Source organism: Hoplias malabaricus, chromosome 10 (genome assembly GCF_029633855.1).
Source record: "Hoplias malabaricus isolate fHopMal1 chromosome 10, fHopMal1.hap1, whole genome shotgun sequence".
Taxonomy (NCBI): Eukaryota; Metazoa; Chordata; class Actinopteri; order Characiformes; family Erythrinidae; genus Hoplias; species Hoplias malabaricus.
Window position 1 is genome coordinate 20,464,648 of NC_089809.1, and position 15,051 is coordinate 20,479,698.

Here is a 15,051-nt window from a genome sequence, read left to right on the forward strand (position 1 = left end):
ATTATATTTTTATCAGAATGTCTGCAAAACGGCAGGCCTTGTGAATGTGCCTGGTATGCAGTAGTTACTACTTATCAGAAGAGACAAGAAGGAAGGACGACAGGTGAACCTGTAACAGTGTCATGGATTCCCAAGCCTCAGTGAATTCCTGAGTGAAGACTAACCTGTCTCATCTGATTACACAGAAATAACATAGCACAAACTCTGATGCACTGTGTTCAAAATGTATAACTTAGCAAACATTAACCTTTTAATTTATTTATTTTTTAACAGCTTGTATTGTATTATCTCTGTAGGACTGGAGAAAAACGGCTAGCTGTCGTAACCCACTATTAATGTGTCTTGGGGGCATGACCCCAAGGATAGATACAAACCAGTCCATAACCAAGACCTGACATTTGCAGATCCTCTGACCATAACATTATGACGTAACATTATCATTTGCCCCTTGTCTAAGTCACTCTTTTCACTCATTTCTTCATGTGAACTGTTCGCTTGTGGTCTAATATATTCCAACCCCCTTATTTATGCCATTTTAATAAAATAATCTGTGTTACTCTCTGTCGATGGCTTTAATCTTGTGGCTCCTTTGTGTTGTTTTGCGATGACAAAAAATAGTGAACTGAATCGGGGCTGTTTTTTCTGCTTATACTCTGCATATGCAGTTTGAATGGATTGAGAAGTAAATGGTTTGTTTTGGATATTTTACTCAAACACATTTTCTTTTACTAAATGAGGACTATATAGTTTTCCACAGGCCCTTGCAGTTAAAATTCCTCTTAAGTAACAATTCCCTCCTGCATGCACATTGTCAAATGCGTTCACAAACAAGCACATCTCAAACCAAACCGACACTTTTCTCAAGTGCAGGCCTGCAGACACACATGCTTCACAGAAGGAATCTGGGAAGCACTATTTGTGGTGTTGTTTATATTGTCCTTCTAGTCCTAATATTTTAGGCCTGATAATAAAAACACATTTCAAAAAGAATGGCAGAGTAGTCCTGTGGCTCTACTGGTGTCAGTCTGCTCATGGCAGAAAGGGATGTTTAGGGTATTGTGAGGCGCAGCGTTTTTCCGTATTTATCTGTATCACTACTACTATGTGAGGTTCAAATAACAGATGGTTTAAAGGAACGAACCAATTAATGAATGAATGTTATATTTACGTTGTACTTTGCCCTTGGCTCCTATCACCAACATGTTATGGAAGTAAGTAGTTGTATAGTAGGGTACAGCATTTCTAACCCACTGTGAACCACGTCTGCGACAGAAGCTCTGAGAAACCGATGGAATCTCCCTTTAAAGTTTGTTGACAAACAACACTGTTTTAGAAACGGGAGGGGGTTAAAACAGCTTTAGCTTTAGCTGTTGCCTCTGCTGTGGTTAAAATAGCCCTCGCGCGTTTTGCTCTGTTTGCTGCTCATCCGCGCGCAGCTGTCGCGCGCGTGGCAGGTGCACACTGCGCGTGAGGAAACTTCTCTCTTACACACACACACACACACAAATTCACACACGCTCACTAACTTACTCACTCAGTCCGCCCGCGGGAATGTGAAGAGTGGAGCTCAGTGTTGCTGTGGACATGAAGGAAGTCTAATTAACGGAGTGACCGTTTCACAGAGGTGAGTTTTCAAAAGCTTTATTTTTTTCTATAAGATATCTCGTCTCTCTGGGGATTGTTGTGTGTAATGTCAGATCACGTGACTGCTAAACCCCTATATTGTCTAACATTCTGATCTAGTAAGTGCTTTACATCTCTGATCTCCAGCTGAGAACTAGGAGACTTGATTTCTGTAAGGTCACGTGACAATGGCTGTTAATCTCTGCATTGCCTTCGGAGTAGCAAGCAGAATTATTTTCTGTGTAGTCAGATAAGTGTGTTGCAGTTGGTCAGCCTCTGAGTGTAATGGTGATTGGTACAAGTGTGTGTTCATATTTACCTTTTGGCTGTCCTATTAGCTAATGCTGTGTACTGGAGTTGTCATCGTCTTTATACAGTGTCACACAGTAAAAGGCATATATTGAATCCAGATCAGCATTCTTAATATTGGTGTTGGTAATGGGGAGCACGGGGCAGAAACACCAGATCATTTTCTTTTAAATTCCCCAACACATATTTCCCCACAGCACCTTATTTTTTTCATTCAAGATGAAAATGAAAAAGCAGTTATATGTGGTGGAATTATGTTGATTCAGTTTTATTGGGTGGTGAATTAATCTTAGTAAACAAACTTCAGCTGCCTCCAGCTCTAGCTAAACATGACTAATCTTTCCCATTAGCTCCAAGTATGGCCCACACTTGATGATCTCACACAGATGAAATTAGCTGAAATGTTTCTTTATCATTTTCAAAACCAAAATGTTTTTGAAATAATAATATTTTTAAAAAAGGCTATCATACATACACTATCAGGACCACATTTAGACAATACTCAATTTGTTTTTAAAGCTGATTACATGTAGGTTTGTATATATGAAATACACACACACATAATCTAACAATCTTTATACTGTCATTGTATACTGTCCTGTATGATTAGTGAGTGTATTTCTCATGTATTCAGCTTTATTTCTATGGCTTTGTGGAAAGTAAGTATTGTAAAATGTTACACTACAGTACAGGCCAAAAAAAAGCCTTCATTTACTTAATATCCACTTATTACAGCTTTTAATTACAGATGACAAAAGTAAGAGCACAGTGAAAAAACAATGTGAAAACTAGAGATTCAGATATTTATTATGGACAAAGAGGAATGATCATAATAATGGTCCAACACTTGAGACCCCAAATCTGTCATCATCTGTTAAAGTTTCATCTTTGAGAGACATTCAAGAAGAAAATAATGATTTGAGAAAATCAAATCCATCCCTCATTAAACCTAAAATAATTCATCCTTCTGTCCATCCCCCACTATGAACAGAAATTCAATACTATGAGTATGAAAGAATATGTAACAATAATGAAGTCTTTCTGGAAAATGCAATGTTGCTTATTAAAGGGAGAAAACTATATATATATTTTTCTTTCAGAGCAATGGAACAAATGTATATTGTATTACTCAGATCATGAGAGAAACAACTTCTACACTGAAGGTTTGAAAAGACTGGTGCATCTGAGAGTCTGAAGTTTGAAAAAATATATACCTGCAGATTTTTTTGAAAGACTGACAAATCTTTCAAATCTCTCAGAAATGGAAGCTGTGATAAAGAAAATTAATGAAAGTACTCTGTAGATATATATATATATATATCTGGAGCTCAGTTTTTAATATAATTTCTGCTTTACCCTGAACCTGGAAAGTACATATATGAAGACTGACATATATATACATATATATATTACACCATTTTCAGTTATCTTTATATTATTTATGAGATATTCTGTGTATATGACCCTACTTTCAGGCATTCTGTAAAAGCAAACCTGTGTGTCTTTTATGTATTACTATGATGGTAATTCCAAAATATATTTAGGTATTTTGGCAGTACCAGCTGGGGGGAATTAATTTACAGTAGTGTGTGTGTGTGTGTGTGTGCATGCACCTGTGAATCAGATGCTGCTGTGATTAGTGGGGGGCAAAGCCCAGTGTTTGTGTGGGAAATTCTGTTGTTTGTTTTGGTGTTTCAACATATCAGTGTTGTCTCTGTGTTCTAAGGCAATACTAATCACACAGTGATTAATGAATCTCCTCTGAGCTTGTATCAGTACATAATGGAACAACATACACTAGAAAAATAATGCAGCTCTAATGTTCTCCACCTGCATTGTGACACATAATAATGAAAGTGAACAAAGACAAGATGTAAAACCTTTACCAGCAGCGGCCTGCAGATGTTATCAGAAATAGCTTGGCCACTCTGCACATTCAAAGACCCAGTTGAAATTAGATTGCTGAGGGAAGAAGATAGTCCATGTGGGGCAGAATGCTGGAAGCTCTACTGTATTTCCAACACCTGCTTTACCACCCCAGCGTTTCAGCCCCAGCTATTTCCGACAGGACGGGGTGGGGAAGGTCTGAGAAGCAGACTGGAATGGTGTGGTATATTTAGAGCTCTCTATTTCTGCCTTGTAACTACCCCATTACTACTGTCCCCTTAGCCATTCCATCAACTGAAATAAACGCCACAGAAGGCTCTGTCAGCATTTCAGGAGAGCATTCTGTATATAATGTACCGCAAATGTGCGTCAGTGTTTGTGCAAATTCCCTGAAGCTGAATTAAATCAACCTATAATTTTATAAATATCCTACGGCAATTAGTGGAATGTACCAAACAGAGTCAGTGGGAGTGCTCAATAAAAACAGTCAAACATAATCTTTGAGACAAACTTTGTTCATATTTGCCAAAGGATATTTCTCATTTGTTATTATTTACAACATTCACCTTCTTTGGTCTGAAATGTCATGCACAAAATCATGGCCTCATCGCATACGGACAGAGGCCTCGAGTTTGCTTGCTTTCATTCAGTGTTTGCTCTCTGCTCTGCAAATAATGGAAGAGTCCAAACTGCAACATGTGCCTTTCAACAGAAGCAATACCACTCTAAACAAGAACAGACAATTGTAGACATCAGTGAAGCAATTGACCTTGAACGCTGAATAGTGATATGACACAGGTGGCCATTGCAGTTGTAGTCACAGCATGTAACGTATTTCCCAGAGCTTTTTTCTGGTTCTTCTTTCTGTAGTGGACTGAAGTTCACTTCAAAGTCCACTACAGTGTCAGCATTCAGTTCATGAATATGAATCTTCAGCTGTGTTTATATGTTCCTCTCTCTTCCACCCCAGATGGCTTGATAATGTGCTAATAACACCGTTGTCCTTTTGATGGATTTTAAATCTTCATTACAACAGTGCAATTATTTACTGAGGATCCAGACCATCGGTCTAACACTTGAGGTAAGAAGGATATTAATCAGTATGAAACAATCACTTGGTTATGACACTGGTGCTTGGTACTAAGTTAGAAATGTGTGCATATCATAATGTGACCCTTTGCCCTAACATGTCGAGCAGCATGACAATTACAGGTGCTTTATTAAACAAAGAGACTAAATCACTGCAAATACGTTCAAACAGAGTGACAGCCAAATAAGCAAGAGTTCTGATTTGAGTGTTGTCTTTGCTCTTGACTCCCTCATGTGGGTGCTGTCTGCAGTGCACCTCTGCACGCCACAGTCGCAGTGTAAGGAGCTCCAGCAGCCGCTGAAGCTGAGTGTTTATGGATGGGAATGGGACCACGAGCGCGAGCTGGCTGCACTAACCGCCCACGGGCCACATGGAAGCATCAATGTGCCACTGTGCTGCTGCTTGTTCTCCTTTCTACACCACAAGGTGAAGTTCTTTCCTCTCCTTCCTCTTTTAGGGGTCATAAAAACACATGTAAAAGGTCACATGTAAAAGTTCCAATGGAAACAAAAATGTTCTTAATGCATTCCCTATGCAGCCACCGATAGATCCGGCAGCTGGAAATTACTATATAGTTTCCCAGACAAGGATTAAGCTTAGTCTTAGACTAAACTGTGCTGCAAACATAATCATTGGAAATTTTAGCACACTTATGGGGTTTTAGGAAACTCATGATAGGTCCAAGCTTAATATTTGGCTATTTAAAGTACACACTGCTCTCACAGGAGTTCAGCTGCACACAAGCCACAGTCTCTGAAAAGAAACATGGTCTGTAAAACATATTATGTGCACTTTTAAAAACATTCCTTCAGTACCTTGTAATAAAATATCAAAACTACAGTCAGATTCAAGTTAAGAAAGACGTTCGTTTTCAGTGTCAGAAAAAACACACTTTTTCTAAATTATTAGGTGTACAAATAGGTTTATAAGTGTTTTGTGTAGTGTATAATTGTAATTCAAAATTCATACATTGTCCCACACTTTTGCCAATGGTTGCATTGTATTAAAATGGACAATTGACGTTTAATAATAATAAAGTACTATTATGCTACATTCACAGTCATAAGCACTGGAATCACCATCTTTAAATCATCTAAATGAAAATTTACACTTACTTTTGGATACAGTATTATCCCAAAAACAGAATAAATCGATACATATGCTTTTGCAGTGCTTTTTCCAAAGTTCTCTGTGTTTCATTTTATGCTTTTCACCATCTAAGTTATCTCAAATACATTGAGCGAAGCTGAGGTCTGGGCTCTTACATTCTAATTTTTTTTTGGGGGGGGGAACATTGTTTTAGAGACTTACATCATTGTGTAAGCTCACCACATTTAAGCCAAGCATCAACAAGAGAAATGTAAAGCGTTCCACTAGTTTGGAGCAGTCTCCACAGACCTGCTGACACCCTTGGTGTCTTAGGGCACCAGTACTGTCCATGCTTCTATTTCCACTGAAAGCTGTCTAATGCCATAATTTTTTCTTCTTCTGTGATCTCTCGTTTCTGCAGCATTGACCCAGTGTCGGATCCTGACGTGTAACTCTGATTTCGTGGCTGCAACCTCAGACCTGGGAGGAGGTGGTGTTGGAAAAGAGGCAGGGAATGCCGGTTACTGCAGTGCCTTGCGTTCCTATGCCCTCTGTACTCGTCGCACTGCCCGTGCCTGCCGCGGTGACCTGGCCTTCCACTCAGCTGTACAGGGCATAGAGGACCTACTGATCCAGCACCGCTGCCCCAAGACAGGCCCCACAGCTCAACCCCGGCTCCTTCCCCAGGCTCCTCTCTCTGGGGATGCCTGCTTCTATGAGAGGAACTATGTGCAGCGAGAGGGCAGAGCCCCAGAGTACCTGCACTGCGGTGTGTTTGGAGATCCCCACGTCCGCACCTTTAGTGACGACTTCCAGACCTGTGCTGTACCTGGATCCTGGCCACTCATCGACAACCAGTACCTCTACATACAGGCCACCAGCTCCCCCACCAGAGGGGACTCTTATGCCACCACACTCACCAAGGTCTGTACAGAGAATACAATGCTATTTTGTTGCCTGTCCTTACTCCAGTGTTTGGATGCTTTTGATCAAACAGTGTTTTCAAAAATGGAATATGTTCAGAACCCTGTAGCTTAATGCTGACTATTAATTAATGTTAACCATTAACCATTTGGAAACGTAAAGCCAGTAAATGGTAATAGTTACTTATTACTTATACTTATTTACATAATTGTATTCACTGTATTGTTATGTGGGTGGCACGGTGGTGCAGCAGGTAGTGTTGCAGTCGCACAGCTCTAGAAACCTGGAGGTGGCGGGTTCGAATCCCGCTCCAGGTGACAGTCTGTGAGGAGTTTGATGTGTTCTGCGTGGGTTTTCTCCGGGTGCTCCGGTTTCCTCCCACGGCCCAAAAACACATGTTGCTAGGTGGTTTGGCGACTCAAAAATGTCTGTATGTTTGAGTGTGTGTTGCCCTGTGAAGGACTGGCGCCCCCTCCAGGGTGTGGTCTCACTTTGCGCCCAATGATTCTGGGTAGGCTCCGGCCCCACTGCGACACTGAATTAGATAAGCGGTTAGAGACAATGAATGAATGTATTGTTATGACATTCCTCCTATGACATTACTGAATGTGTCTTGTGCCACAATTGCCAAAAAAAAAATACAGTTTGAGAATGTCATTATTATTACAGTGACCACTTGACCCTTGGTCATTTTTAAACATTAGGGGATGCTAAATTTGTGTCTAAATTGAGTTGTATACATTTGACAAACTTTGAACCAATTTCAGTTGTAAAAAAGAGAAAACTAAAGGAGGGAACATAAGTTTTGTCCATAACCCTTTAGTCAGATGCCAGAAATGTACAACAGCTGTGAATAGATGTCACATTTTTAAAACCTCTCCCTTTGTGTCTCCCTCTTTCTGTAGATCACCATAATTTTTAAAAACTGGCGGGAGTGTGCGGAGCAGCAGCTCTACCAGGCAGAGCTGGACAATGTCCCTCCGGCCTTCGCAGATGGTTCCACAAGCAGTGGTGAGCGGCGAGGTCAGCAGAGTTTACGAGTGCGCTCTCAGGCTCCGGGGCAACATGCTGAGATCTGGGCAGCGCACATTGGAACCACACTGGTGGTGCGGCAGAGCGGGCGTGCGCTGGGCCTCTCTGTTCGCTCCCCACGTGCCATTGTTGAGTCATACACAGCCGAGCAGGACGTGCAGCTGTGTGTCTGGGGCTGCCCAGTCTCCCAGCGCTTAGAGACACCACATATGTTACCCACTGCAGTCTCACACTGCTCCGCCCTGCTGCCCGAGCGAGACATTTACTTTCAGGCCTGTCTCTTCGACTTGGTGGCCACTGGGGACACAAACTCTAGCTTCTCAGCGCTCGAGGCCCTGCAGGATGCACGTAACATGATTACTGACCCTGAGAAGGTGCATCTGCAGGCAGCTTCAGGGACAAGCGTCTCATTGCGGCTGCACACACTGCTTACAGTGACTGTAATCACGCTGACTCTCACTCTGTGAACGAACTTATCCAGACCGTGCCAAGAAACACGTGTTTTATAAATAAGGTTTAGAGGTAGAAGCATGGCAAGACTGAGATCCTCTGGGGCCAAAGGGCGTTAGACTTACGACAACAAAAAAAAAAGTATTGTAAAACTTCTGTGGAATTTCTTAACACATAAGCAATGGACCTGAAGTCTGTATGATTATATTCCCTTTTTGGCTAAAATAAATGGCTTAAGTAAGTAGTGTGAGCAATATCATAGAAGCACAGATGATGTCATCAACAAATTTATGAACAAATGAGACGAAATGAGTAACAAATTTACAGTACTGTGCAACTTTTATACGCAAATAAGTTTATTATTTTAATTACAATGAATACAAAAAAACATGCAGTAAAAGTAAAAGGATTAGTCTTTCTAAAAATGGATCGATTTGGAAAGGGTTAAACTTAAAAACAGAATATCTACTTACTGTAATAACGTTATTTGTTTATTCTGTTATTAGGGTTAGAGCAAATAAATACTTACTGCTCAGATAAATAGCTTTTTAAATCTAAGATAAATTTCCTCAGGTGCCTAAAATATTTGCACAGTACTGTACGTTAACACAATATCCAAATGTTGCCAGTTACTATCCACTTATGATCGCAACATAAAAACCAGTATGGTACACCACACCAGGTCTTGGGATTGTTGATGTGTTTGTTCTGAACAGCATGTTTCGGCAGGAGGTTGTAACCCAAAGCAGAACTTATTCTGAGAGTTAACCAGATAAATTAAGTCAAACTCATCAGCTTAACTCGTCTGAATAATCCTGCATTATGGGTTACCTCCAGAATTAACAACATTTCCAATCATTTATTCTATCCTCAAATGAACTGGCAGTTTTATTTATTTATTTTTTTTGCTTTAAAATATAATCTAAATATTAATTCAGTTTTTAATTGAATGTTTATTTGATGCAGGAAAAAGCTACATAATCATTATAATAATAATAAAATAATAATAATAAAATACTGGCATTCTTCTCTATTGCTCACAATGTCATGAAGAATCTGCTGTTGCCGATCATAATATTTTGCCTATATACATTTATTTAATTAAATGTGACTTTATTACATTTAATGTACTTTATTTAAGAAACCACAGGTTTTTTATGAAGATATATGTTTTATTATAATATCATTTCAATTGAATACCTTAAACCTGGAGTTATTTGGTAATGGATAAAAAGTATCTGTGATCTTTATGAAATAATAAGTGATAACCACTTTTGTGAATGTATGTTTGGCCCTAATGACATCACTTAAATGGCAGCTATTACTTGTGGGGATATTTTATACAAATCATCAGTAATGACTGGTTCACTATGTACTGGACTTACATAGTAAAACCTTGTCATCTGACATCTTGCAAGTACAGTTCATATTGTTTTATAAAATATAAGGCAGCGGTGAACTATGCTAATATATTTAATACCTATGTTTAAGCAAAAGTAATACATGATGTAGACAAGATGCTAATATTGAAATATGCTGTTTAATATAAGAGGCATTGTTATTATGACTGATAAGTTTGGTATTATTTTCACTGGAAAAGCATAATGAACACGATGGTCTCGAGGAGACAGTCTGGAACTGCTTCTCAGACAACTAATTCAGTATTATGTTTTTTGAAACTAAAATATTTAAACCTTGACATGTTTTTATTATTTAGTCTTGTGTATGATTAATAGGTGTTAATAAAAAGCATCTACTTATGTCAGCACAGTGAAATGTTTTGCTGAGAAAATGTGCATACAAGTCTGTCAGTTCAAATGACATGCATTTGCTTGTTTTTATTTTTGGATATCTTTGGTTACATTTGGAAAGGTGTTGGAGATTCATTAGCACAAGAACTGTACAAACTGCTTTCTATACTACTGTCAGAGTGGAGTCTGTAGGATTAGTCTCTTTTTCCACACATTCGTCAGAACTATGCTTCAACTTTGTGAGAGGTAAATAATAACAATCAAATGTGACATGCTAATATAATGTTATTGCATTGTGCAAAAGAGACCACCCTTCATTTACTTAAACTCTGCTTAAAAAGACAATTAACCACAAATTGCTCACTGTACTTAAAAGGACATTCTTCCCAACAGGGCCAGACCCATGGAGATTTTTGTGTCAAAATTTTATGCAAAAGTATTACATTTGAAAATAACTTTCTTAGTATCAAGAGGAGAATGTTTATATTGTGAATGCAAAACAGAAACATATGTATCAAATATAAAGATTTTAAAAAAGATTCTTGGTTACTTTATATTTCTTTGCAGTTATTTGATTATTTTCATTTACATTTTGCTCATCTTGGCTTTTTTCTTTTTGTATTTGATTTTGATTTTACAGCAGGAATCTCGTGTTTTTCTGATTTTTGTAAACTCTTCACAGATGGCAGGGTCTTAGAAGAAGGCGTTCACCTTGAATCTCCAATGGACCAAAGCCATGGACCTGACAGGTGCTGTGAAACATTCTCTGGGACCTAGCCACGCCCACCATGCCAGCTTTCAAGCTATTTTGCGTAAATCTTTTGACACTACACTGTCAGAAAAACTGTCACTGTGGTGGTACCCTCAAGGATACATATTTACACCTTTCAATTATTCTATTATAATTGTAGATTTTTAAATTTGTGTTGATTTCATACACCCAATTTCATCTTCATGACATGAGGATTATATTTGATTTTCCACAATTCTGTAATAAAAACGTCTTCTGGAGAAGAGAATGAAATGTACCTTTAGGGAACAAAACTGGACTTTTAAACACTGTTGTACCTTTAAATGTACATTTACACTCTTTATACCTCTAGTGACCAATAATGTACATCTACTGTACGTTTTGTCTGAGATTGTACAGACCTGCCTGCCTACACTTATCACTCTGAAATAAACATTACACAAAGCATTCATCTTTGATGGAAAATCAAGCCCCAACTTGCACCAAATCTGAGGAAAAAAGTGTTTATAGCCACCTTTGTGTGAAGACAATAAATAATAAAATAAGGAAATAAAACCAACCAAACAAACAAACAAACAAGAAAACCCTGCAAATCAAACTAAGAAACTGCTGGAGTTCACAGATCAGACCCAGAGCCCAGACCTCAACGTCAGTAATGTGTTAATATTATATTTGTTCAAACATCCAATTTCTTTGAGAATTTAATGTCATCTGAGAAGGAGAAACTTGTAACAAAAGCAATGGGTGAATGTGTAATTATTGAATCTTAAAATACTATATTTAAATATTGAGGATTCTGCATAATTTTCTAACATGCTTTTGGCTTCTTTTCTGTCAATGAAAAATTAGCACATTGTATGTTCTGCCAAAATGAACAGTGTAGGCTGTGACATGCCCCAATCCCCTGAGTACTTATTAGCGTAGTCAGTCATAATTAGATGCCATTTGACAGTGAAATGTTTTAAGCGAAATCTTTCATAAAGCTTCAAGCAATCTGAATTTTACCTAACACTAATAAGTTTATATCTGTGATATGTTATTTTATTTGTATATACTTGAATATTCTTAAACTTTTAGAGTAGCTTTTCAGATCACACAATAGGTGGCAGCATAGCTATCTGCACAAGGGAGAGAGAGAGAGAGAGAGAGAGAGAGAGAGAGAGAGAGAGATGGATGGATTTGCTCAGTCATCTAATATGTCAGACTGCATACTGCTCCTTCTGCCCTTCTGGCTGGTGACATAAAGAACTTCAGGACATGTAGACTTTGCTCTAGATTTATTCTTGACTGATCATCATTGTAAATTAAGAATGTTTTAAACCTTCATTTCCAATAGAATAGCAAATGTTACAGTAAAGATCTTTCTCAAGTTTTTGATCTTTGTCTGTGCATTTAGTGGAATGCCCTATGTCAAGCTATGTGTGTTTAGACAGAAGCTCATTAAGTAGGCAAACTTAGCTGCAGTTATTCTTAGCGGTGACTTTAAAATCTGTGACTCTGCAGCATGGCTTTAGGTCACTGTGTCAAAACGCTTGGAGATGAAATGATGAACTGTACAGTTAAGAACTGTAATGAGATTAGCCTATATTTAAAATACAAAATCAATACACTTAGTGCCTTAATGAGGCATTTCACCTCAATATATTTAACTAATATGATTGCAATTCATTTACATTCAGCTACAAACTACAATCCAGACAATGAATGAATGTCTTGACAAGGCAAGCACTACATGGATATATATATATTTTTGGGATGGTCTACATACACATACAAACGTAACTTCCATTTAATGTTCTTTCTATATAGTTAAAATGTGTGGCCAAATATATCTGTCTGTACCTTGCATCTGAGAATTTAACTACAGAGTTCCCACATCCTCACTGTACTCTGTTTTCCAAACAGTTATATTATAAGTTACAGTCGTTACTTCTTAAACTGAAAACAAAATTTGGACTCTGCCATAGTTTTCTTGAACACACACTTTAGGCCAATTGATTAATTAACATGTGCAGTCACCATAAATTACTATTAATATTTAATCACATATACAAATAACATATTCATTCATTATTTGTAACCGCTTATCCAGTTCAGGGTCGCAGTGGGTCCAGAGCCTACCTGGAATCATTGGGCGCAAGGCAGGAATACACCCTGGAGGGGGCGCCAGTCATCACAGGGCAACACAGACACTCACACATTCACTCACACCTACTGACACTTTTGAGTCGCCAATCCACCTACTAATGTGTGTTTTGGACTGTGGGAGGAGACCAGAGCACCCGGAGGAAACCCACACAGACAAAGGGAGAACACACCAACTCCTCACAGACAGTCACCCAGAGCGGGAATGGAACCCAAAATCTGATATATTATTATTATTATTGCAGTCACACAGCTCCAGGGACCTGGAGGTTGTGGGTTCAAGTCCCGCTCAGGGAGACTGTCTGTGAGGAGTTGGTGTGTTCTCCTTTGGTTTCCTCCCACAGTCCAACAACACAGTATGTAGAATGATGACTCAAAAGGTGTCCATAGGTGTATGTGTGAGTGTGTGTAGCCCTGCGAAGGACGCCCCCCCCCTCCAGGTCAGTGATTCCAGGTAGGCTCCAGACGCACTGCTACCCTGAACTGGATAAGCGGTTTCAGATAATGAATGAATGAATAAATGAAAATACAAACAACTTGCACTGTACCATTGTAAAAGGAAAAGGGCGAGTCCTTATTTGTCAGCTTTGTATTCAAATTTCCATTCCTTAAATTCTTTATGAAACTGATGTCAGACTTAAAGGGACTTTAAAAGTAAAATAGCTTTCTAATGTCCAATGTGGGAAGATGACTGTATGAGCTCAAATCAGCTTCTTATTGCAGTTTTCCATTCCACATTAAATATTCCACCTGTAACTTGAATTAGTATGTTAGCCAAGGTGTCTTTCATGTTCTCATTTTTTAAGGTGGAGAATCTGATTAGGAAATCAACCTCAGCCATGTGTTAGTAGCAGTGTTTCAGTCTAAAACATAAGCCTTCGGGATACAAAGGCACAAACACAAACAAAACCGCACACACCCAAACTAATCCTGTTGCTGCTCTGGCTCCTTTTTTCAAAAATTCTTTTCCAACTGAAATAGAGCAGCAGTTGTTTCTGGCTTTCTGAAATTAGATGACAGCAGTAGTCAATTCATTTGGTCAGATGTGGGGAGATGTGGTTAAAAGTTCTAATTTTAATATCAACATTATTTTTCTTTACAGCTAACTGCATACAGTCCAAAAATCTGATGGGGCTCCCTTATTGTTGAAGTCTGCAGCAGTAATCCTTTTATTTTTTACATATTTAAAAATACCTGATTCTGATTTCCACACATTAACACAGTTCGGTCTGGGTTTTATTCAAAATACCATAAAGGTCAAGCACCACAGCACCATTCGCACTGTCTGATTTTGCTGACTGTTCCTTTAAATGGCAATGAGCCACACACAGCTCACCACAGTCCTAAGCAAGCGGCAGCAAATAATGGCACTGCCTCACCACCCACCCCTAACCCCACTATTTTTAGTGAATTTGTGCATTATTTTGTGAATCTAGAGCCCCTTCTAACCCATAAAGTGTGAAACAAGACAACAGTCCGTTTTTGTGGGCTGCCTAGGTCCACAGTGTGGGTGAGTGAAACATGTGAGTGGGTTATTAACATTTAAGAGAACAGGCGCTCAAATCATTCTGGTATCTTGACCAAAGCATGCCAGATACATTTCATTAAGATCCCAGGGAAATGTGGTAATGTATCAAAGGGTAGAGTATATTACCTTTAAAGCTCCAAACATTTCACTGATGAACTGTTAGGCACATTTCAAGTAAATCTATTTATATAGGATCACCTTTTGTTTCTCTTGTTTATGCTTGAGACTTCATGGAATGACATGTGAAATCAGTTTTCCAAGAGTAAATAATTTAACGATCAGTCAGATAAACAGATATGTTGTTTGTAAATGTTTCAAAATAGCCTTGTCCACAAAAACAGATTATGTGATGCTGTTCCGAAAAAGATCACGTATTTACCGTCAACGTGAGTACAATACAGATCCATGTGAACAGAGGGTATGCACGGGCTCTCCATGTAGGGGGATGCACACCAGCCCCTCTTCTACGTAC

General features: G+C 38.7%; 1 protein-coding gene across 1 annotated transcript; it reads left to right on the top strand.

The window, feature by feature from the left end:
- Positions 1-1,505: 1,505 nt before the first annotated feature.
- Positions 1,506-9,342, top strand: hjv (hemojuvelin BMP co-receptor). The gene is made up of 5 exons (XM_066683860.1): positions 1,506-1,624; positions 4,790-4,900; positions 5,160-5,335; positions 6,420-6,922; positions 7,828-9,342. Exons 3-5 carry the CDS (start codon positions 5,227-5,229, stop codon positions 8,419-8,421), a joined length of 1,206 nt encoding a protein of 401 aa, XP_066539957.1. The 5' UTR covers positions 1,506-1,624; positions 4,790-4,900; positions 5,160-5,226; the 3' UTR covers positions 8,422-9,342.
- The last annotated feature ends 5,709 nt before the right edge of the window (positions 9,343-15,051 follow it).

What these genes read in the sequence shown, in the direction of transcription:
- hjv (XM_066683860.1), top strand. Translation starts at nt 5,227, where the DNA reads ATGGGAATGGGACCACGAGCGCGAGCTGGCTGCACTAACCGCCCACGG. An exon ending in TCTCCTTTCTACACCACAAG is followed by an intron (nt 5,336 to 6,419) that starts GTGAAGTTCTTT and finishes TCGTTTCTGCAG; the next exon opens with CATTGACCCAGTGTCGGATC. An exon ending in ATGCCACCACACTCACCAAG is followed by an intron (nt 6,923 to 7,827) that starts GTCTGTACAGAG and finishes CTCTTTCTGTAG; the next exon opens with ATCACCATAATTTTTAAAAA.